The 24,945-nt window shown below is 34.1% G+C and overlaps 1 protein-coding gene across 4 annotated transcripts in view; it reads left to right on the plus strand.

The window, feature by feature from the left end:
- The window catches only part of LOC143248799 (uncharacterized), a 43,619-nt gene extending 19,443 nt beyond the window's left edge, over window positions 1-24,176 (plus strand). For 2 of the 4 annotated variants that reach the window (XM_076497545.1, XM_076497546.1), the window contains exons 6-17: window positions 60-138; window positions 2,442-2,536; window positions 3,013-3,152; window positions 4,494-4,732; window positions 4,929-5,056; window positions 6,045-7,177; window positions 8,519-8,600; window positions 11,401-11,515; window positions 13,021-13,071; window positions 15,264-15,383; window positions 15,518-15,594; window positions 23,304-24,176. In XM_076497545.1, the coding sequence (XP_076353660.1) occupies window positions 60-138; window positions 2,442-2,536; window positions 3,013-3,152; window positions 4,494-4,732; window positions 4,929-5,056; window positions 6,045-7,177; window positions 8,519-8,600; window positions 11,401-11,515; window positions 13,021-13,071; window positions 15,264-15,383; window positions 15,518-15,594; window positions 23,304-23,415 (2,371 nt within the window). In that variant the 3' untranslated portion in view covers window positions 23,416-24,176. Of the gene's footprint in view, window positions 1-59; window positions 139-2,441; window positions 2,537-3,012; window positions 3,153-4,493; window positions 4,733-4,928; window positions 5,057-6,044; window positions 7,178-8,518; window positions 8,601-11,400; window positions 11,516-13,020; window positions 13,072-15,263; window positions 15,384-15,517; window positions 15,595-16,916; window positions 17,196-23,303 lie in introns of all 4 variants that reach the window. The other 2 variants (XR_013027184.1, XR_013027183.1) reach the window with 2 other exon arrangements.
- The last annotated feature ends 769 nt before the right edge of the window (window positions 24,177-24,945 follow it).

A 24,945-nucleotide genomic window follows, 5' to 3' on the forward strand; every position in this document is an offset into this window, starting at 1 on the left:
CTTGATATTAACAACGTTATTAGATACATTACAATATCCAAATATGTTCCTCTTAACAGTGTTGACACCAAAAGACTTCAGGTCACCAACGACACTCTGGGAGACTTTATAGATGTAGAAAGAACCCCTTGTCGCAAAGTAAGTGGATCAAAAAAGTAAGATCTTTTAAAAATATAAATAAGTTTTACCTGCAACCCATTTTGTTAAAGGAACTCAATTTGTGACCGAGCATACAACAACTAAATCAAGCCCGGCATGGCCAGGTGGATAAGACTCTCGACTCGTAATCTGAGGGTCGCGAGTTCGAATCCCCGTCACATTAAACGTGTTCGCTCTTTCAGCTGTGGGGGGGGGGGCTTTATAATGTTACGGGCAATCCCACTATTCGTTGGTAAAAGAGTAGCCCAAGAGTTGACAGTGGGTGGTGATGACTAGCTGCCTTCTCTTTAGTCTTAAACTGCAAAATTAGGGACGGCTAGCGCATATAGCTCTCATGTAGCATTGCGGGAAATTCAAACCAAACAACTAAATCAATGTGGTCACTGAGAATTAGTCAGTTTGGAAATATTAAATCCTTATATTGGTGATACCAAAATGGCATATCTAATAATGACGAAACCATGTGCAAAGACGAGATCAACTAATTCAGTATAAGAAATCGAATTATATAACTAAATTATTGTGAATTTAGTTTACAGCGTCTTCTTTCGATGAAAAAACACACGCATTGAAACTGAGGTTATTAGACGTTCAAAATTACGAAATACAAATAGGAACATGAAATTTGAAGATTTCAGATTTGTGTGTCGTCGAGAAAGACATCATCAGTGGAAATTGAAAAACAGATAAAGACTATATGCATAACTTGGTAACAGTTCCTGTGAACTTATATTGTTCAGAAGAAAATTTAATGTACACTTGCGGATATTAAGAAAGAAAGACAAGAGCAGCACTGTGGGGAAAAGGGGCCAAATGTGCCTGGGCCCCTCAGGTCAGGGGTCAAATTAAGACATACTTGTGGACCTCTTTCCTCCGAAAAAAAAGAAAAAAGAGAAGCAAAAGAATATTGGTTTCTTCTTATGATACCCCCAAGACATCCTTACAGCCGCGCCATAATATGTTCTTGTGCTGGACAAAGGTTGTGATGGACGTGACCCATAAAGTCAACACATTTCATAAGGGATATTATCTGTAGAATATTGTTAGACGTGGATGTGTGCTCAGCATATGAATGATCGACTAATTAATACGTTAACCTCAAATCTGTGGATGTAAATATCATGGGCCCAGCCATGTGATTGGGTGTCTAGTGACTGTAAATATCGTGGGCTCAGCCATGTGATTGGGTGTCTAGTAACTGTAAATATCGTGGGCCCAGCCATGTGATTGGGTGTCTAGTGACTGTAAATATCACGGGCCCAGCCATGTGATTGGGTGTCTAGTGACTGTAAATATCATGGGCCCAGCCATGTTATTGGGTGTCTAGTGACTGTAAATATCACGGGCCCAGCCATGTTATTGGGTGTCTAGTGACTGTACTGATCACCCACTCAAGTGAGTCTTATCTCCCAAATAAGCGCCAGATTACTATGTAAAAATTACCCTGCGGCAAAGAATATTTGAGTAATTTATGATACAAGTACATTTAAATTAATGAAGTAACAATAGCAGAATTTTATAGTACCAAGTCGTAACCTTGGGTAGCAGTTTAGTATTGTAAACGGCAAACGGCAGTCTTGATGGTTTTGATTTATAAAGTGATTAGATTAGGCCTAGTTCATTACGGAAATTTTCACGTGTTTCTGAGTTAAACTGTTTGCAAAAGCTTCGTTCATCGTCAATAATTCTGGACATAAGAGAAAATAAAGAAAAAAAGTCATATATCTACTAAAGGTAAATTACAATAATTATTTGTGTCATATGGGGCTGTTACAGTTTGTTTTAGTTGTAATAAACAGTTTACGAGTTATAATTTAGTTGTAGCTACTTGCGAAATATAAACCAACATGAAAAGTACGCGGGAGGGGGGCTCGAAAGGGTTGACTAAACCCCTTATTTTTGTGGTGTAAAAATAATTGTGTTTATATAGTTATATCGCAACTTCTTGTGGTATGTAATGCTTTGAATGCTTGTAGATTTTCCATGAGCAGCCAGGAAATTATTTGAGCTATATTTCATGAAAAATTGTTTCCAGTATTAATATCATACCGTCTAGTTTTTTTACTGATTTTCTGGGGGAGACCCTCCTAAACCCTTGTAATTTTAACAGATTATCCTTTTCAGACATTGTGTGTATGGGCTCGACTATGAATTTAGTAATATTTGATTTATTATATTCAGTATATATACAGATATATATATGTGTGTGTGCGCGTGCTTGTTTGTTGTGTTAATTTGATAGTTGGTAGAGAAACTGAAAATATTTTTATTACCTTGCTTAGCAAACACCACACGTAGAACTTGGTAAAACGGGCTCAGTCATTGAGGATTACATATGTGCTGAAATGCCTTCTATGAGACTTGTAAAATCAAAACAGTAAGTTTTATTTTTTTTTAATGGTATTCTAATGTTTTTCACACGTTTTTAAACACTATAGAACTACTCATAAGCAGTCCTCTTGTCTGTTAAAATAGTAAAGTCGAAAAGACGTTCGTATATATATTATGATAACAACAATTTTTTAATATAAAGTTTTAAAACACAATCTTCGAAAGATTACCAGAATATCTATAATACTTTAAAGTTCCTTCCCCACGTTGTCTTTTGTGTAGTTTCGAATGAAACGTTTTAGATTCGCCACGAAGCCCGAAATGTCTTAAAAAATAACAAAAAAAAGAAAGAAATCCGTTAAAGCTGTTTTTACACATCTGATACGGTACTCAATTTTTAGAGTAAAAATTTTCGAAAACTCCCCACAAAATATTTATAACTAAAATCATTGCTAGTTGTAAACGGGTGTTTATGGATGGACATGCTACAAAAACAAAACAAAAAAACTATTGTTTTTAAAGGTCGTCGATGGATAGAGAAGAAAGTAATGGTGAATATTTTCTCGTTGAAGATATTGAGGACCCCCAACCTTTGTCAATGACTCGTTTTGGTTTAAACAATGACGACAACTGTAACATGGACTGTTCTATGGATGACATTGGTAGGTGTTATAGGATACTTCTGAACAAAAATCTGTTATATGAACATTCTGTTGATGGAGTACGTGGACAATCATTGACTAACACACAATCGAGACACTACGGAACAAATTACAACTGTAGTTGAGCTGGTACAAAAGTTACTGAGGCAACAGTTATTTGTGCAAAAAAAAAAAAAAGCAAATGCCTTCACCTTTGAATACTGCTTCGTTTTTGATAACAGTTGAAACAAAACGTAAGTGAACGTCTTTTCTAAGCTGGGAAAACATAATTATAGTTCATTTTACTTGTCATAGGTCGTTACTTTTATACTACTATATTTCTTAACACGATAACTGTTTAGTGTGAAGAATATACCAGGACTGATACTAATGTCTTCTCATGACAATTATTAACTTACTTTTTCTAATTATATTTGTCATGAGGAGACATTATGTCATAATGTCATGGGAAATTAAGTGTGATATTTTTGCCAGTTAACTAATGTTTATATTCAAACAATCTTATCCAAGTCGTTTTTATACAAGTTAATTTAAGAATATTATAAAGCAAATAATAAAATGTAAAAAACTAAATCACTCGAACTTCAAAAAATATGAGTTGAAACACCTACATGATACACCAACTGATTACTGTTGTTAAATTAGCATGTCATTCTCTAAAACTGTCTTTGAGTACTTGTCCACATAAAATTGTCTTTGAGTACTAGTCTACATAAAACTGTCTTTGAGTACTTGTCCACATAAAATTGTCTTTGAGTACTAGTCTACATAAAACTGTCTTTGAGTACTTGTCCACATAAAATTGTCTTTGAGTACTCGTGTACTTAAAACTGTCTTTGAGTACTTGTCCACATAAAACTGTCTTTGAGTACTAGTGTACATAAAACTGTCTTTGAGTACTTGTCTACACAATTTTTGAAGAGTGCAGTTCAATATTCCTTTTGTTGTACAGTTTATTTCATTCTTTCGTACATTGTTACAAGAAAGTTTATTTTAAAATATTTATGTTGAGCGTTTCCGCATGTGCTTGAAAAATAATTTAGTTACTATTAATAAAATTCAATTTAAAGCCATTAGTTTGGACAGGGCTCATTTAATTCGTTTAAGAGCCATTAGTTTGGACAGGGTTAATTTGACTTAGCTTAAAATGTTAAAAAAAACAACTGAAGTTTTTTTAAAGAAAAATAAAAATTTGAAATATTTCACGTTTCGTTTATGGCATAAGATCCCCAATGCCATACACTTATAAAATTACCAGAAACAATCTAAACATTCTTATTGAAACTTTAAAATTTTTGCTCCCTTGTGAAACTATACGAATTAGAAAATATACTTCTTTAGACAGTGGACTTTCAACGCTACGAGACGCCACCGAGACCGATGATTTTAGTGACTATGTTATTGAAGAAAACGAAAAACAGAAAAATAATTTGATGCCAGATGTGAAAAGAGAATCTTCAACCTCTACCCAGTCACAATATGGAAGACGTAAGAGTGGCCTTCCCGAACGAAGACCTGTTTCTAAATCTAAATTTAGAAGAGAAATTCTGAGTATGTTTCAGTATGATACGAAAGTAAAGGTGATTATGAGATAACTCTTTTTAGCAGCAATCTTAATGTCACTGGCTAAGACTACAAAGTCTCGCAGCTTCGAAAGCATTGTGAACTATATAATAATTGTAGACCATAAATAATAATAACGTAATGCCTGGTTAAAGTATTTTAACACTATTCTTTGCACAATCTAAATCAAAATAATGTTATAATGTATTTCAGAGTGGTATTCTAGAACGTGAACATCCGCTAAGTTACAGCAGTACAGACATACAGTCGGAAGAAGGATCACCATTTCGTCGTGTGACGGAGATAAAACGACAGCTTGGGTTGGATCTCCAAGTTGCTGGGTGTGTGTTTGTAACTTTGTACTTATCAGGGTTCATATTACCTATAAAGGAAAACTGGTTGAATATCGTTCTAAAATTTAATGTACATAAGCAGAAAACTGGTTAAAGAACCCCCAAAAAGTTTAATATACATAAACAGAAAACTGGTTGGAGAGCCCCAAAACGTTTGATACTTAAAATTTTCTGTAGGTTACCTTCGTACAAACTAGAACTGGTCTTGTTATTATACCAATACTAAGTTTTTTTATTACTTCTTTAAAACAGGCATCATGTAAACAAAAGGAGTGTATTATAGTATTTTGTGAATAATAATTATTATCGTATAAAGAATGATAGATATAAATGTTTCAGTTTTTTTATACTGATATGAATATATTTTGTTTGTTTTCCTCGCTTCTAAAAATAACTTCAATAATTGTTAAAGAAACCTTGATATGAAAAGTTATCTTATGAGTTGATCACGTCGGTGCACATACGTGTACCTTCACCAGTCCTGATTGGCTATGTCAACAGCTCCTAAGAGCTTCCTACCTACTAAGTATGTATATAACAGTCAGTGAAGAGTGCTGGTTATATACGATACAATATATCTATATAACTTATATATTTGCTAACGACATAAGCGTAATATTACATTTCCTCCAAGTTACTCAAGCTTGCTTACTGCCTGTACACAAGGTTTTTTTATTTTAAGCTTTATTGTGGAATTATTATTTTTCCTTATTTTTTTTATCTAATCAACATTATTTTAGTCAAATAGACTTTGTTAAAATAGTATGTTTTTGTGCATTTAAACTTCTTGGATATTACATATTAAAATGCTCTCTTGCCTATGTTTATAGTAGTTATTAATAGTGACTTACATTTTGTCACTAAAACTTGTGTATATATATTTGTGTGTTGAAATAATGATTTGAAGTTGTACAACAGAAACTAACGAATATTAGCAAAGTGTTATTCAGTGTTAAAGACGTTTCGTATTTTCCAGTTACACTAGGCAACTGTCATCTAAACATTCAACTCCTATATCAACTGTAGACGGTGCCCCTGTTCCCGCCCCTCGTCTATCTTTGAAAAAGAACCGAGGGCAAGCCAGAAAACTCTCCTCTCATCCACAACCACGAGTTTGCTTCAAGCAACAAAATACAGTAGTTACAAAAAAGTCTGACGTTAACAAGATAATCCTAAATGAGAGCATAGAAGAAGCGAATATTCACGAAGAACGGATTGCTCACACACAAGAGAACAGTCATCAGCAACAAAAATGGAGAGCTGTGGAAGGTTACAGTTTAGAACCAAGGAGTTCTCTAGATAGAACGCAAAAAGTAAATAGAAGTGACAATTTGGAGTATAAGGATCATCCAGACAGAATGTGCAAAGTAGATAAAAACAACAGTTTGGAACTTCATGGTCCTCCAGGTAAAACATACAAAATATATAAACATGACAGTTTGGAATCTAAAGATCCTCCAGATAGTACGTATGAAGTAGATAAAGACGACAGTCTGGAACTCAAGGGTCCTCTAAATAGAACGTATGAAGTAGATAAAGACGACAGTCTGGAATTTAAGGGTTCTTTAAATAGAACGTATGAAGTAGATAAAGACGACAGTCTGGAATTCAAGGGTCCTCTAAATAGAACGTATGAAGTAGATAAAGACGACAGTCTGGAATTTAAGGGTTCTCTAAATAGAACGTATGAAGTAGATAAAGACGACAGTCTGGAATTCAAGGGTTCTCTAAATAGAACGTATGAAATAGATAAAGATAACAGTCTGGAACTCAAGGGTCCTCCAGACAGATCTTATGAAGTAGATAAAGATGACAATCTGAAACTCAAGGGTCCTCCAGATAGAACGTATGAAGTAGAGAAAGATGACAGTCTGGAACTTAAGGATCCTCCAGATAGAAGGTACAAAGCATATAAACATGACAGTTTGGAACCTATAGGCCCCCCAGATATAACACATAAACCATATAAATATGACAGATTTGAGCCTATAGGTCCTCCAGATAGAACGTATAAAGTAGTGTTTGTCGGAGATGTTGCTGTTGGGAAGTCTTCATTAATCATTAGACTCAGCAAAGGAATCTTTGTGGAAAACCTCACATCAACTTTAGGTTTGTTAGCTTATCGTTTTATATAATTATTACTGAGTACCAACAACTTCTAATGGTAAATGTACGAATACCGGCCTACATAAATTCAGACAAGACTTACGAAGCATGCTAAACTACAGATACAGTAGTGTTTCGTATTTCTTAGTTAGATATGGCTTTATAAGAAACTGCGCAATATTTACCACATTAACCTACCTGACAACCGTATCTCAGATGCCTAAAAGGAGCTTTACTCTAAACGGTCTAAAAGTTGTTATATCAGATAAAGTATACGTTGAACAGTTTAATTTCCTTAAACGGTAGCCGAAGGTGGCTTGGAGGGGTGGGGCGACTGTTTAAAAACTTACACCTCTATCCAGCAGCGTGTTATCTGTCAGTCAGTAGACACTAAAATTGCGTCACATAAGAGACGCTTAACATTGCAATTTGTGTTGTCGTTTCACCATTAAAACGTGCGCGTGCCAAGAATCCTTTGAAGAATTATGCACTCTGTAGGCTACAACACAGCATGACATACAAACTTCAAAAGCAAGAAATAAAAATACTCGTTACTCTTAAATTTGGTTTTATTTACTTTTGAAAGAAAACACGTTTGGAGACCCTGTGGAAGTGCGTCTAGTAATAAGACTATATTTTTAGAATTTATAAATACATTTAGAAACTAATAGCTAAGTGTAAAAAGGGCACTAATTGAGTAAGTATTACAGTGATAATTTTAACAATTTGTGCAAGAACTGCAAACAGTTCGTGGTTTATCCGGCTAACGCTGGAATGTGCACTTTGAGACCGTACGTACAAGAGCTGCTGAAAAGTTGGCGGTAAGTGTTATTAACACTTACCTTCTTATTCTCTTCAGCTTTAAAACAAACCAATCTAGACGACTATGTGCTAATCTTTAGATTCAGCACAGACGTCTTTCTGAGAAACCTTACACCAACTTAGAACAAATAAATAGCTTAGGAAAAACAAAATAAAAATAACACATAATAGGAAATATGTTTGTGTAGCTAAGCACAAAACTATACAATGGGCTATCTCTCCTGTACTCACCAGGGATATCAAACCCATATTTTAGCATTACAAGTCACCATAATTACATACTTACCACTGAGCCACTGGAGAGAGGAGGAATTTGACCATATGATAAAACTCGTTTATTAAAGGATTTTTTTCCTGATCGTCCATTTCATGAAAGAAATTGTTCGTACTCAACTAATACATTGTTTACAATAAATAAATAATGCACATTATTGTTTCAAGCTGCACTTGAATAGTGAGAATAGCAAGCTAGTACGTAACAGCATATTTTTTAAAGTGTAAAAAAAGTCATGTTTTTTGCAGGTGTTGATTTTTTCATGAAACATCTGAGAGTCGATGGCAGAAACATAGCAGTAGAGTTATGGGACACCGCAGGGCAGGAACGGTAAGTACAATTTTAATTACGTTGGGAGGACGTAATAAAACAAACAAATTGAACGTGTACGTCCAACCAAAAGAGTGTCAGAGGTTGTGAATATTTGAGTGATGTTGCTTTAAATTATGACAGGACGAGACAATTATAGCATGTGATTGGGACGAGAAAAATTTGCCCCACGAGAACCTCGGTGATTATTATGTAGGTTATTTTATTCCTTTATCTTAATGTTGGGTTATTATGTAGGTTATTTTATTCCTTTATCTTAATGTTGGGTTATTATGTAGGTTATTTTATTCCTTTATCTTAATGTTGAGTTATTATGTAGGTTATTTTACTCCTTTATCTTAATGTTGAGTTATTATGTAGGTTATTTTATTCCTTTATCTTAATATTGGGTGGGTTATTATGTAGGTTATTTTATTCCTTTATTTTAATGTTGGGTTATTATGTAGGTTATTTTATTTCTTTATCTTAATGTTGGGTTATTACGTAGGTTATTTTATTCCTTTATCGTAATGTTGGGTTATTATGTAGGTTATTTTATTCCTTTATCTTAATATTAGGTTATTATGTAGGTTATTTTATTCCTTTATCTTAATGTTGTGTTATTACGTAGGTTATTTTATTCCTATATCTTAATGTTGAGTTATTATGTAGGTTATTTTACTCCTTTATCTTAATGTTGAGTTATTATGTAGGTTATTTTATTCCTTTATCTTAATGTTGGGTTATTATGTAGGTTATTTTATTCCTTTATCTTAATATTAGGTTATTATGTAGGTTATTTTATTCCTTTATCTTAATGTTGTGTTATTATGTAGGTTATTTTATTCCTTTATCTTAATATTAGGTTATTATGTAGGTTATTTTATTCCTTTATCTTAATGTTGTGTTATTACGTGGGTTATTTTATTCCTTTATCTTAATGTTGAGTTATTATGTAGGTTATTTTACTCCTTTATCTTAATGTTGAGTTATTACGTAGGTTATTTTATTCCTTTATCTTAATGTTGAGTTATTACGTAGGTTATTTTATTCCTTTATCTTAATGTTGAGTTATTATGTAGGTTATTTTACTCCTTTATCTTAATGTTGAGTTATTACGTAGGTTATTTTATTCCTTTATCTTGATGTTGAGTTATTACGTAGGTTATTTTATTCCTTTGTCTTAATGTTGAGTTATTATGTAGGTTATTTTATTCCTTTATCTTAATATTGGGTTATTACGTAGGTTATTTTATTCCTTTATCATAATATTGGATTATTACGTAGGTTATTTTATTCCTTTATCTTAATGTTAGGTAATTACGTATGTTATTTTATTCCATTATCTTAATGTTAGGTTATTATGTAGGTTAGGGCGGAATAAAATACATATTGTTCCATCACTGTCTTTAAGCCCTTTGTGTGTTCTCAGACATACCAGAAAAGAAACAACAGTAATTATTGAAAACATTGGTTACTCAATGCTGCATGTTAAAATAAAGTCAGAGAAAGAACTGAAACATCTCAGTTTTTATTATAACTTAACAAACTACCAGCTGTTAAAAGACTTAAAAAAATATATTGTTGAAAAAATCCTAACATTTAACGTGCTCACATTTATATGGACATCTTGGGAGTTTGTTTTTTTAATGAGATACAGTAACGTTATTTACGAGACTTTATTCTTACTAAGCTAAAAATAGTCTTGTATTTGAGCTGAAAACAGCAGAAGAAAACAACGATGGATCGATTTTATTTGTTTTGTTTTTTTGTTTTCATTACTTTATTTGAAAAAAAATTAAATAAATAATAATCAGGTCTACTCTCAAACCTTAGTTGTTTTAGAATACTTTTTAATGACAAAGACGAATAATATAAACATGTAAATTCGAACGATTTTTGTACAACGTCTCCTTTTATAAAACTTTAAGGAATTTTGTCATTATTGTTGTGTTCTAGGTTAAAATTATCCCAACCAAATATTTCAATATAGTGCTGTTAAAATACGTGTAAGTAAAAACTTCTGTGAATTAACTAAGGAAGAAAATTTACAGGAAATTTGAACAGATAATTTCCGATTCATCTCATTAAAGAATATCATTTGAAACATTGAAATTTTTAAAATTACTTGAATTGTGGAAAAATACACAGAGTCACAACAGTTAAGGAGCTATTATAAATGAAACTAGTAAATAAACGTGAATTAGTAATATATATATATATATGCTAGTTTTGGAGATAACTTTGAGTAACTTTGAATAATTTAGAGATGTATTTGTTTTTTAAAAGTGTCTACAGCAATATATGATATTTAAATATAATATATGTGTGCTCCCCAATGACTCATTGGTATGTCTGCGAACTTACAACGCTAAAAACCGGGTTGCGGTACCCGTGGTGGGCAGAGCACAGATAGCCTATTGTGTAGCTCTGTGCTTAATTCAAAACAACAATATACATGTACCTGTGTTTTTAATATTGCCACTGGCTGCAGTATTTGACCTGAAGTAGGCTTAATACCAAACCGGTGGTGTGCCTTGCAGGTTTTTTTTAGATTATATTTTAACGTCGTGTGAGCATGTTACTGGAACCAGTTGTCGCTTTGCACTTTTTAAAACATATTATTATTACTTATCTCTTGTAGGCCTAATACTGAAATCAGTATAGTAGCTTTGTACTTTTTGTTTTTTCTAACATTTTGTTATATTTTTCATTCAGATCTAGTAATGAAACTGGTTCTTGACAAAAACACTAACTAGTAGTTCAGCCTCAGGTTTCTTTCTCTACCATTTTTTTTTTGTTCACATACGTTTGTTTTCAGGTTTCGCAGTATAACCCAATCTTACTTCCGTAAAGCTGATGGTATAGTGTTGGTGTATGACTGCACTAATGAACGTTCCTTCTTAAACGTACGTCAGTGGATAGATGCTGTGGATGTAAGTTATTTCTCCTTACTACGTGAGTGACATCATACATTAAAAAAACGGTTCATTGACCCTGCTCTTTGGTAATTATAATAAAAAATTCAGACCATTCTAAACTTGTCAACAAAATGATGTGTTTCGTGACGCCATCTTAACTTACTGTTATTAATGAATCAAGTTGAACACTCTGAGGTGTCATATATCATTTTCTTTCTTTTTTTTAAATATATTTTAATGTTCCTGTTTGTGTGCGTTTGTGTATTATTTTTGTACATTCTTTTTGTTGTATTTGTTGGAGATTTTTCTCGATAATTGTGAGATACCTTCCAAACTTCTCAGTGATGTCGAGAAAACCCACTTGTAGAGAAATATATATGCAAAAACGGCTCGTTTGGGCTGAGAAAATATTTTACGTAGAAGAGCGAACAACGTTTCGAAGGTTTTTGCATATATACTCCAGACTTCTGTTTTCATTCGACATTATATTAAACCAATTATTAAGGATTTTGAGGGATATAATGAAAATAATTATGATATATTACAGTTAATCTCTTTGTTCTCTCTCTGCATCGCTGTCTAACTGATAACTGATTTTAAAAGTTTATGTTCTCGTTCTAATGCAAATGTTGATTTCCAAGGTATATGTTTTAAAAAAAAAACATTTATAATTGAAAAAAGTAAGTTAAGGCAGATTGTACATATATTTATTTCTCCCTTATGAATATATATATATTTGATCTTTTAAGTCGCGGTATAGAGGCTCATAGAATGGTTCTGAGTTTTTTCGTTGAGTACAAACTTTCAGCTTATAGTTTTATCTTTTGACCAGTTTGAGATAGATCTGTCGTTTTCATGATTCTTGAGTCTGTGTTATAATGTAAGATAGTAGACTGTTTCGCACTTCATCCTTGTCACAAGCACCTGAATTATACATTTTGATCATCCTAATCTTGGTACAATTTGATAAAAGTAAATTTACTGACGGTTTTGTTGTTGTTTTTTGCCAGGCTCCTGGCGTGGCCTAGTATTTTGTTTATCGGTCTACATATATAAGCGAGTCCAAGGTTTACTTTCGAAAAAATATTGGAGAACACGCTTTGAATTTTAATTTGTGAGAGAGTTATGAAAATGGCAGTAAACACTGAACTCAGCTAAAAGTAGCCGTGTAGGCGCTGGGTACTATTGGCTGATTGGTTCTCATCTGGTCATTTGTTAGCTTATTTGTCGTATAAGGCACCTCTCAGTTTGAAACTTACAGATGTCATGTTTGTTTAGTTTTCACCTTTGTTAAAATGGAGGGATTCAGATACATCTATAATATGTCTATGGTCCAACTTAATATAGTTGGTTGTTAATGAGCGTTTCGTTTTCATCAGTTCAGTGTTTACTCCGTCATATTGCAAATTATTACAAGCATGAATATATATGTTCTGTCTTATGACAATTTAAATACCATCATTGGTTGAACCCCATTAATACTGAGTTGTCTGTTAAAATACTTTTCTTGTCACTTTCAGGTGTCCTGTTTCTACACCATGATGGCACTGCATGGAAACAACCCCACTAGGGTAATTCATTTTGTTCTCTTTTAAATTGGTAAAAGCAAGTAAGAGATTTATATACACTGCTGGCCAAAATCATAAGGCCAATGAACATAAAGAAAAAATATGCATTTTGGGTTGTTAGACTCAACCACTTATTTGAGTAGAGCTTCGAAAGATGAAAATAAGAAAAGGGAAAATAAAAATAAAAAACGGTTTTAGCATTTAATAGGGAAAATGTGAACTCTATGAAATTAGTCTAAATACTAGCTCGTCAAAAGTTTAAGGCCATACCAAAAAGTAGTCCTAAACAGGGTAGAAAACGCCCAACAAGAGGTCTCAGTAGTGAGTTGCACGGCCGTCATTGCGTATAACTTCAAACATTCGCTTTGGCATGGTCGATATAAACATTTGCAGAAGGCTGGCTGGAATGTTATTCCAAGTGGTGAAGACGGCTTCATGAAGATCATGCACTGTTTGGAATTAGTGTCCATTTTTAAAGACTTCCCTTGCCATCCACCCCCAAACATTTTCAATGGGGGTTCAGTTTGAGCAAACACGCTGGATGGTCCAAAGAATCACGTTATTTGCCATGAAAAAGTCCTTTGTCCTGCAGGCATTGTGGATTGCAGCATTGTCCTGCTGAAAGATTCAGTCATTTCTACACAAGCCTAGGGCCTTCAGTCAATAAGGATGCTCTCTCCAACATGCCAATGTAACCAGCTGCTGTTTGATGCCCCTGTATGACCTGAAGCTCCATTGTCCCATGGAAGGAGAAAGCACCCAAGATCATGATGGAACCTTCTCCACTGTGTCGTGTAGAAAATGTCTACGGTGGGATATCCTTATCGTGCCAGTAAAGTTAAAAGCCACCTGGACCATCCAGATTAAATTTTTTCTCATCAGAGAACAAAACCTTCTTCCACTTTTCTGTGTCCCATGTTTGGTGCTTCTCACAAAGTTTAACCGAGCTGTTTTGTGGTGTGGAAGGAGGCGTAGCTTTTGAGTAGGGTTTACGGTTTTTAAAGCGTTTCCTCGTAGATGCCGTCTTATTGTTCTTGAGCTGCATTCTGCGTCCGTAAGGGCCTTAATCTGGTTCGACGATCGGCTGGTGTCTTGCTGGACAACCTGTCGAATTCTTCTGCTCAACACTGGCGAAATTTTCTTCGGCCGACCACTTGAAATTCACGTTCCGTATCCCTCAGGGTCTTTTAAGAAATTTGCAAAGCAGTTTTATTACGTCCAATCTCACCAGCGATGACACGTTGAGAGAGACCTTGCTTTTGCAGCTCGACAATTCTGCCACGTTCAAACTCTGTCAACTTTTTAGCCTTTGCCATGTTTTTACCCAATGTAACACAGGAGATGTCAGTGGGAGATGTTGACAACGCTAATGCTTGAACACAAATGACTAAATGTCGTTACGTGTTTACCGATTAACGTTTCGTTTCAGTATGGTCTTAAACTTTTGACCAGCTAGAATTTAAGCTGATTTCATAGTGTTCATATTTTCCCTGTTAAATTCTAAAAAAAATTAATTATTTTTATTTTCCCTTTTCTTATTGTCATCTTTCGAAGCTCTACTCAAATAAGTGGTTGAGTCTAACAACACAAAATGCATATTTTTACTTTATGTTTATTGGCCTTAAGATTTTGGCCAGCAGTGTACATGTAGCAGAAACAAACGAGAGACATGCGGTAACCAAACTCTCTTATCAAATGTTTCGAAAGACATATGAACATTATTATTACGTTACATTTGAAATGTTACAATAAGGGTAATGATGTGTTTGATGTAATTCAAAATTCTATTGGAGTTGTTAGAAATTTCCTGTTTAACTTGAAATTTTTTAGGTTTCGTAAACCTAAATATAATGCTAATAGGTGATTGTTCAATTCTGGTAAAGTATCTTATGCAGATTAGTAAATTATGGCGGAACAGTTTCATGTTGAGATAAAGATATAAATTCATAGCGTTTTTATTGTTTTCACTTTAATTATCAAACGTAATCCTGCTCGTTTATACAATGTCTTACATATTTTCGAAACATAGATTTCGTTTCACCAAATAAATTATATTAAATAAAAAACGAATATCTCGTCAGGTAATATTCATATAGTTTGAATATAAAGAAATTTGAAAACATTAAAAATCCTACAGAATTTCCGAATAACTTTAATGAAAATTTATTTATTTTTCTTCTAATTTTTTTTTGCAGAATGTGACTTCTCAACGGATACCGGTTGTGATATTGGCAAACAAAACAGATAAACGGAAAACTGCTCAAGAAGAAAAGCGGTGTTGCGTTAGCACAAAGGATGGGCAAAACCTTGCAAAAGTACGGGTTGTGTTACATATTGTAGAACCTTGTCTGTGACAATGCATAACTATATCTAGAATAAACTAATTTTACAAGCTATTCATATAACGTTTTTGCATTTTACTAAGCACTGTTTCTAATTTTTACGCTAGGATTTCGAGGCTCTTTTCATTGAAGTTAGTGCTAAGACAGGACAGAACGTGTTAGAATCATTGGTTGTTCTAGCTCGGTGAGTGTTCCTTTCTCTGTAGTATTATGATAATATGCCTCTTGACTTAAATTAGAAGTAAACTGCTTGTTTTTTGCCTCTCGTCAAGTGACTATATTCTGATTTTTTTTTTTCTGATTGCCTGTTTAGATGTCGTAAAATTAAGTGTCGATACTAGTGAATTAGACTAAACACATGTGTTATGTGTAAGTCGTTTATTCTTTTTACTGGTACGTTTGAAATTTTCACTTTAGTCAGCTGAGGAATTTCCTTGTGCTATTTGAAAGAACATATAAACTTTGCTGTTTTCATGGTGGTGATATCGAACAGGGAAAATATTAGTCCTTTTCTTACCTATATATTCCTTTAAAAACACCAAACAGAACAACTAAAAACAAACATAAGCTAAAACAATAATAGTTATAGGAAATAAGATTAAGTGGAAATTTCTACATGTAACGTTTTTATGAATAAGTTAAACATTATTAGCGAATTATTGTTGTTATTCTTTACATACTACGAAATTTCCGATTGTTATACTGTGTATTACTTTAATGTTTTTTGTTCACAAGAGGGAGTTTGGTTTTTATGTGAATGATGGTATTCTGTGAATTGCTGTGTGTGTTTTCTTATAGCAAAGCCACATCGGGCTATCTACGGAGCCCACCGAGGGGAATCGAACCCCTGGTTTTAGCGTTGTAGATCCGTGGACATACCGCTGTACTGGCGGAGGTCTATTTCTGAACCCCAGAAATTTCATGAACGTTTTGGCTTCTTTGTAAAATTTCGAGGCTTGCTGTAATAAGAAGAAAATTGACATAACATAAACATGCCAGATTGAATGAGTTAGTGTTAGTTAATAAGTTCAATGTCAGTTAATATGCTAGATAGTGAGGGTCAGGGAGGCTAGTTATCTGTGTTTTATTTCGTAAATTTAACAGCGAGTCTGTCAACATGTTTGTCATTGATGGGTTAAGAAGGAAATTTTACAAATAAGTTACGCGTATATTAGTTTTATATTTACATTTTGAAACTTTGTTTATGATGTCGGGCGTACCAGAGAACCTAGCATGTAAGAAACGTTACTGAAGATTGAAATCAATTTTTTTTCTAGTGTATCACCCATTTTCACATTAATTCTATAAAGCTCAATACATTGTATGTTGCTATTTTTTTGGGGGGGGGGCGATTGTTACCAAATTTGGTGTCGATTGATAATTCAAAATCTTAATCACGTTTTTCAATTGTTGATCCATTTTTTCTTCACACTTTGCTGAATTTCATGTCTTTTTTGTTTAGAAAGTATCGCTCCAACTCTAAAGATATTCTTTTGTATATTTTAGAATAGATGTGAATTAGACCAGACACATTCAGGAAAATCTGAATGCTCCTTGAGCAATTTGAAATCTTTATGGAACTTTCCTTATATGTTGCGTTTTTGATGTATACCCAGAGAAACTGATCAAAAGTTTTGAGACATGAAATAGGGGATCAGGTACATCTCTTCAGTTAAAGAATATTGCAGGAGGCCACAAAGTCCAGTAATGAAAGAAATTCCAGTACAGCTCTTCCAACAAGTTATGCCTTATCAAATACAAAGAAAAGGTACAAGACAAGACACTGTAAGTAACCTGTAAATATGTTTGCTACAAGATAACCGGATAGATATTGCCAAATTGAGATCTACTAAAGAAGAAGCCGATAGTAATTTGCTCCTTCTTGTACTTCACGCTTCAAAGATTTGGCAAAGGCTATCATAGTGATACCAGAAGAAATAGACGTAATGGTGCTTTGCCTTGGCTTTAATGGAGATATCTCCTGCTCTATCTATCAGAAATGTGGAAAACACAAAATTGCACAAGGTTCATCAATACTGGAAAACTGGTTAAGTTCACTGGGAAACAGTATATGCGCAACCCTAATTGGACCACATGCCTTTACTGTCAGTGTCTTCATAGGTCGGGGCTCTGAAACTTGTGAAAAGGGAGAGCACTTACCAAAACACCTTCAGCCAACCAACTTGGTCAGTCCTGGTAAATACTTGCAGAGCTGTCTGAGAATATAGAACAGTTCACTTGCCATCTGTATTTATGAGGTGAATGAACTGAGTTGTCATCTTTTTTTACAGCAGAGGAGGAGAGATTGAATAAAGCCAGCTTCCACCATGCAGGAATTGCTTCTACATGCATGCACTCCAAGTGAACTATCAAGAAGCAATCCAGTGGCGCTGTCTTCAGAATCACCTTGATGAACCAGACCTTAAAGAGTTTGCATGAATTACAGATAGTGATGGCCTTCTTGTCATTGAGTAGATGTGCACACCATGCGCTCCAGGCTCAGATTTGGAATTGTTATCTTGCAACTGCAATTTTTCAAGCCGCTAAGCTGTTCTTGCCTTGCCAATGGACTAACATGCACAGATACGTGTAAGATAGAGACGTTCAGAAACCAGCAAAAGAAAAAAGAAATTCTTGTTGAACTTGACAACTCAGACGACAAAAATTGAGTACACTGAAGCCATGCATATCTTATGCTTAGGCTGTGTGTACGCTAAATGACTTTTACTGTTTGGTTTATGTTGCTACGTGTATAAGATCTGAACACTTAAAAACAAACTCATGTTCTTAAACCTGAGCACTGAAAACACTGTATCTTTAAATTCTCTATTGGACAGGATTGACACATTACGATTCCATATGGTTTCTGCTACACGTTTTGATACATAACGATTCCATACGGTTTCTGCTACATGTTTCTGGCCCAAGTGTCATTAATACTACATTAGTACATTTCACCTGCTATGTGTCATAAATGCTTTACTTTCTTTAGTTATACATACGATCAGTAAACCAGAATTCAAGCAGCTACTAGTTCTAAAGAACACATGACAATATTGAATATTGTTATCTTTTTTTCTGTAGCTCACGTATCTAGAAGATTTTCACTATTTGCTTCCTTGTGTACTGTTCCACAGACAATGTAAAATTGTGTTGTAGTGAAAATAACAATAGATGATGAAGATGACAATGAGTCGAATGTATTGAAGCCATATATATCACATGTTTAGGCTATCTGTAGGCTAAATGACTGTTACTGTCAGGGTTATGTTGCCTAGTATTAACTTTGAACGCTTAGGAACTGATATACTCTTGAACTCTTGGACACAATTATCACATAATGGTTGTTCATGATTTCTGCTACATATTAACGATCTTTATCCCATTACTTTTATATATCTACACTTAATCTGCCATTATGTATTATGAACATCATTTTACTAATTCTAGTCATATACAGTCAATAAATCAAACTTTCAACTTTTTCTAGTTCATTTGCACTAATGAGAACCTTTAAAGGTGTTTACTAACATTGTTTTAATGTTCCTATTGATCTTCTTGGGGAGGGGGTCAATAATGTTTATTTTTTAATTTCATGCAAAGCGACACGAGAGCTATCTGCGCTAGCTGTCTCTAATTTAGCGATGAAAGACTAGACGGGAAGGCATCTAGCCATCACCACCTACTGCCAACTCTTAGGCTACTCTTTTGCCAACAACTAGTGAGATTGACCGACACATTATAATGCCTTTACGGCTGAAAGGAATAGAATACTTGGGGGATTTAAAACCGCAACCCTCATATTACGAGTCGAGTGCCTTAACCAACTGGCTGTTTAATAATGTAGTAGTTTATTGAGAAATGCCTAGATTAATGCTACCAAAATATGTACGAAAAATGAAGATTAGTTACCAAATATAAATACTGAAAACATACACTAGTTTTAGGAAGTGGTTGTCATTTCAGCAAAGTGGTCCCCGATATTAGTTTAGTTTTATTCACGTATAACTTCATAAACAGAGATTAGGTACAAGTGAAAGCCAATAAAATCTCTCCTTTATTATAATGCTTTTGTTTTTATACTGTAACAGATTTATTGCTATGCATTTACTTTAATACCTACGTTTGTTTTTACGCATGTGATGTACATTGTTGAAGGTGTATTGCACAAGTTCCGCCTGTTCTCTAAGTTTATAGAAGATTCTCGAGAGTAATAATCAACAATATGTGGTTTTACGAAGATGATAGCGTGTTTTCGAACATTTTTGAACGTTCGAGAATCTTGCTTGATTGATATATAAAGGCAAGCCATCACAGGAAGCCAAGAGACAGAATATTATTCTTCAGCTACAGTCAGTATACTATATGCCTTTGAAGCTATAATTGTAATTAAAGCTTATTAGTCGGAAAACTGCAGAATTTGACCAGGAACGCTTATAGACTTCGAACGATACTAACCATTCAACATCAGATAATCAACTTCAGACGTTAGTTTTTCTACGAATGCATTAGATATCTATCTTCCTCTGTGAAAAGTAAGCTTGTTAGTAGCGTTAGGCCAAACAAGAACAGAGCTAGTTAGCATCCCCATCAAGAGAAGTATATTTGTGTATTAACATAAAAATATTTTGGGCCTCGTGGAGCTACACTGTATATAAAATATTAAGACCAGACCAGATAGAAGGCTAAATATTTATTGTGAGTTTGTAAACTGTTTCCAGACCAGATAGAAGGCTGAATATTGATTGTGAGTTTGTAAACTGTTTCCAGGTCAGCTGGAAGGCTGAATATTGATTGTGAGTTTGTAAACTGTTTCCAGGTCAGCTGGAAGGCTGAATATTGATTGTGAGTTTGTAAACTGTTTCCAGACCAGATAGAAGGCTGAATATTGATTGTGAGTTTGTAAACTGTTTCCAGATCAGCTAGAAGGCTGAATATTGATTGTGAGTTTGTAAACTGTTTCCAGGTCAGCTGGAAGGCTGAATATTGATTGTGAGTTTGTAAACTGTTTTCAGGTCAGCTGGAAGGCTGAATATTGATTGTGAGTTTGTAAACTGTTTCCAGGTCAGCTGGAAGGCTGAATATTGATTGTGAGTTTGTAAACTGTTTCCAGGTCAGCTGGAAGGCTGAATATTGATTGTGATTTTGTAAACTGTTTCCAGGTCAGCTAGAAGGCTGAATATTGATTGTGATTTTGTAAACTGTTTCCAGGTCAGCTAGAAGGCTGAATATTGATTGTGAGTTTGTAAACTGTTTCCAGACCAGATAGAAGGCTGAATATTGATTGTGAGTTTGTAAACTGTTTCCAGATCAGCTGGAAGGCTGAATATTGATTGTGATTTTGTAAACTGTTTCCAGGTCAGCTGGAAGGCTGAATATTGATTGTGATTTTGTAAACTGTTTCCAGGTCAGCTAGAAGGCTGAATATTGATTGTGAGTTTGTAAACTGTTTCCAGACCAGATAGAAGGCTGAATATTGATTGTGAGTTTGTAAACTGTTTCCAGATCAGCTAGAAGGCTGAATATTGATTGTGAGTTTGTAAACTGTTTCCAGATCAGATAGAAGGCTGAATATTGATTGTGATTGGCAAATATCATAAATTTGATATATTGAATATAATAATATATAATATAATATAATATAATAATAATATATTGAATTTAATTAACTTCTAAATTAAAATTAAAATTTCCGGTCATTTAAAATCTTAATACCAGTGTACATAACATAATAAATCAGAAACTCATCCAAGATAAATTATAATGCATAACAGTACATTACACTAATCACTAGATGTTAAGGTGTCCAGTTTTAGATTTGTTGTCGTGATAGGTTTTTAAGTGTAGCTGTCAAATGCTAATCAAGCTGAGTTTGTACTGAAACACTTTAATTAAATTATGTGAATTGCCAAATTTGACTTGAATATTTTAAGCACAAAAATACACAGTAGACTAATTGCGCTCTGTCCACCGCGGGGAAACGAACTCTGGAATTTAATATTGTAAGCCCCGAAACTTAGCTTTGATCCTCATGAGAGATTTCAGAAAACAAATGCAAACCTCCGATGTTTCTATGGCTGAACCTATATATCTATTTCACGGTGACTAAGGTATCTGTCAGTGTTTTGTTTTGTGTCGCAGTTATTAATCACTTGGCTTTATCTGTATCACATATTTTTTCAATACCCATGTTTACCTAGTGATTGCAGTATATTGCATCTTTCTATTATAGCATAAAATAACAGAGTTGAGTATACTATACTTAAATAATTTTGAATATGTTATTTATTATATAATACAATTCCCGCAAGCCATGCGATAACCACAGTCTGTATAACGCCGTGGTGGAACAGAATGTACAAAATATACATTCTGAAATTATTTAACGTTTCATAAGTAGTATGCTTCCACCAAAAAAATGATCACTTTTGGGAAGAATATCCAACGGCTCTTTCAGACGCAAAATATGTGTACACTCAAACCATAAATGTGCTGCGGTCTTGGGTTTAGAATTTACTGGAAGAAGATATCCTTTATACTTAATGATATTGAAAAACAAAGAAACAAAGGTAAACTTGTGGCACCAGAGCTGTTCAGGAGGAGGCCTCGTGCACTGGATGATTATGGAAAACCACTAGGGAGGAGTAGCGTGCTTTGGACATGACAACCTTATGATTGAGCCTTTTGCAATGGAAACTACACTAAAGGGCTATTCGCAAAGTGTACAATCGTGAGATAGAGCAAAAATGGCTGTTACAATATGGACTGCAACGATGTGGATGTGTAATATAAAGAACCGTATATCGTGACATTTGAGTCTATTTTTTATGACAGAGTGATATTCCAAGAAAGGGTACTCAATACAAAAAAAATTAAGGAAAATTATCAGTTGCTAGTGAATCTTCGATCTATTTAGACAAATCAAAAATATTTTTCAAGCAGAGCCTTTGTTTCGAAATTCTAGGAAATAACCTTATAAAGGTCGCAATGTTATTCTAATTGTGATTTCGATGACATATTCAACAGCCAAACATCAAAATACCTCCAAAACGTATGAGATACGAAACCAAATTCAACATTCAGTAGCGAAATTTGTTGAAAAGACCAAACACTGTGTTGCCAGTAGTGAAATTAAAGGATATTGTGTAAATGAAAAAGTCGTCCGCGATTAGCAAAACAGATAAGTAAAATTCAGAGTCTATCAAGACGGAAGCTTGCTGCCAGGGAACTAGTTTCTGGCCTGAACTGGAAATATAGACCTGGTGAAATGTGTTGACAAAAACAAATTAGATTATGCAGCAAACCAAGGCGTGGATTAAGAAGGTGAATATTTCTGACACTACCGCTCTTCAGAGCTGGTGACGTAATCTTGATCCTGTGACAATCGAAGACGACAATGATTCATGACGGAATGTGATCTCTACGATGATCAGATAAATCAGAGTGAATTCAAGGATCGCCAATTCAGATAAGAACCTCGACTTATTTTAAATTTGTTTTTAACACTGTTAAATAAATTGTATATAAACCTTTCTCTATGAATATTCTTACAACGCCCGATGTGGCTTTGCTATAAGAAAACACGCACAAACACGCTCTATGAATATTTGTCTGTCTTTAGAAATATAGGTATAATATACTGGCTATTTGTTTTATTTGGGGCTATAGATTTATGTAAGGTGATCAGGAATAATTACAGAATATTTTGACCAACAGAACGACTTACATGCTTCGTTATACAGTAACTAACCTCTATTTAATAAGCTGTATTTGAATTAGTTAAGTGATTGTGACTGAAACCTTATTTTCCGTTACATTGTATGTAGAATTGTTTTACTACTGTAAAATCTGTATGCGTTTAGAAGTTATATAATTTTTTATATATACTTATAGTGCCATGTCAGCAACAGAAGATACTCAGGTCAGATGTTCGGGACTGAGTTTGAAAGAAGCAGTGTCAAAACCTTCTGCTTCTAACAGATGTCTAAGAAAATGCTCGAAGTAGAAGAAGAAAATACCAATAAACAAAACAGTTTCTCAAATAAACAATTTTTGGTATTAACGAGGAACAAATATCAATACCATAAAATCCATGTTACTAAACCTTGACTAGTATTTACTTTTAAAAGCATAGGCTAAATACATTATTATTTCAAGTAATTTCTACTGTTTGTACGTTTGTTCATATAAACCGTATTTGTTGAAGGACTTGCTTACTTATCAGATTTAGTTAGGTGGTTGACTTCAAGTTTGATAATCTTGTACATAAATGTGTAGCCATTATCGACATCTATTACATTCTAGTGACTATTTTTTCCACTGAAGTACAGTAAATAATATAAAACGGATAATGTTTATTCTGTTAGGACTAAATCATAAAATATACAGAGGGTGTACTCTTGGTGTCTCTGTGCCCCAGTGTCCTGAATAGATATTTCGGGACGTGACAAACGTACCAGTTTTATCTTATTTTGTTTTGTTTTTAATTTTTTGTCAGCTGACTCCACGTTAGCTCAAAAGTTCAAGTTCTCAAATAAAAAAGTATAATCTACTTCTTGGTTAATGTTGTAGTAGCGAGAGAAAAAAAGACACAAAATGTAAACAGAAAGTGTAATTAATGATTGAGGTGACCAGACATTCCGGGTTTGCCGAGATAATCCCGTTTTGTGGTAGTTTGTTGAAGTGTCCCGAAAAACATTACCTGAACTGACAAAAATAAAGACATAAAAGTGTCAGTCTAATCGAATAAAGAATGTATTAGGTCTACTTGACTTGCTCCTTGTTGTAAACACGCACTCTCCTACTACGAAACTCTCTCTAAAGTTCCTGTATATATTTAAATTTAGAAGACTTTTCAGCGCAGGCAACAGTTTATATCTCGCCATTTTGATTTATTCAGAAATATGTAGATCTCATATTAGCTTTGCAATAATAAATACACCATGTTCTCCACGAAAAAAGTATTTCTCCAGTTACTTGTAATGTTTAAAAATAAAGAAATGAAATGTTTCTATCATGCGGTCGTATTTGCATATTATGGTAGTTTTAATTCCATGTGGTAAATCTAATGAATAAAGCAAATTATGGATATATTACTCTTGGTTGTATGGTTGCATATATGGAAGCCTAGCATGGCCAGGTGGTTAAGGCCCTCGACTCGTAATTCCAGGGTCGTTTATTCGAATCCCCGTCACACCAAACATGCTCACCCTTTCAGGCGTGGGGGCGTTATAATGTGATGGTCAATCCCAGTATTCGTTGGTAAAAGAGTAGCCCAAGAGTTGACGGTGGGTGATGATGACTAGCTGTCTTCCGTCAGTCTTTGTTAAATTAAGGACGGCTAGCGCAGATAGCCCTCGTGTAGCTTTGCGCGAAATTCAAACGAACCAAACGAGCATATATGGCATTGTTTTTGTACCCTTGGAAACAAAATACCTTTCTACGCGCAGTTAAATATTTTAACATTTATTCTTCACGAATATAGTAACAGTACAGTGAAGACATAGAAGTTACAAGGAAAAAACAAAAAGTCGAA

The sequence above is a fragment of the Tachypleus tridentatus genome, chromosome 4 (assembly GCF_004210375.1).
Source record: "Tachypleus tridentatus isolate NWPU-2018 chromosome 4, ASM421037v1, whole genome shotgun sequence".
Classification (NCBI taxonomy): Eukaryota; Metazoa; Arthropoda; class Merostomata; order Xiphosura; family Limulidae; genus Tachypleus; species Tachypleus tridentatus.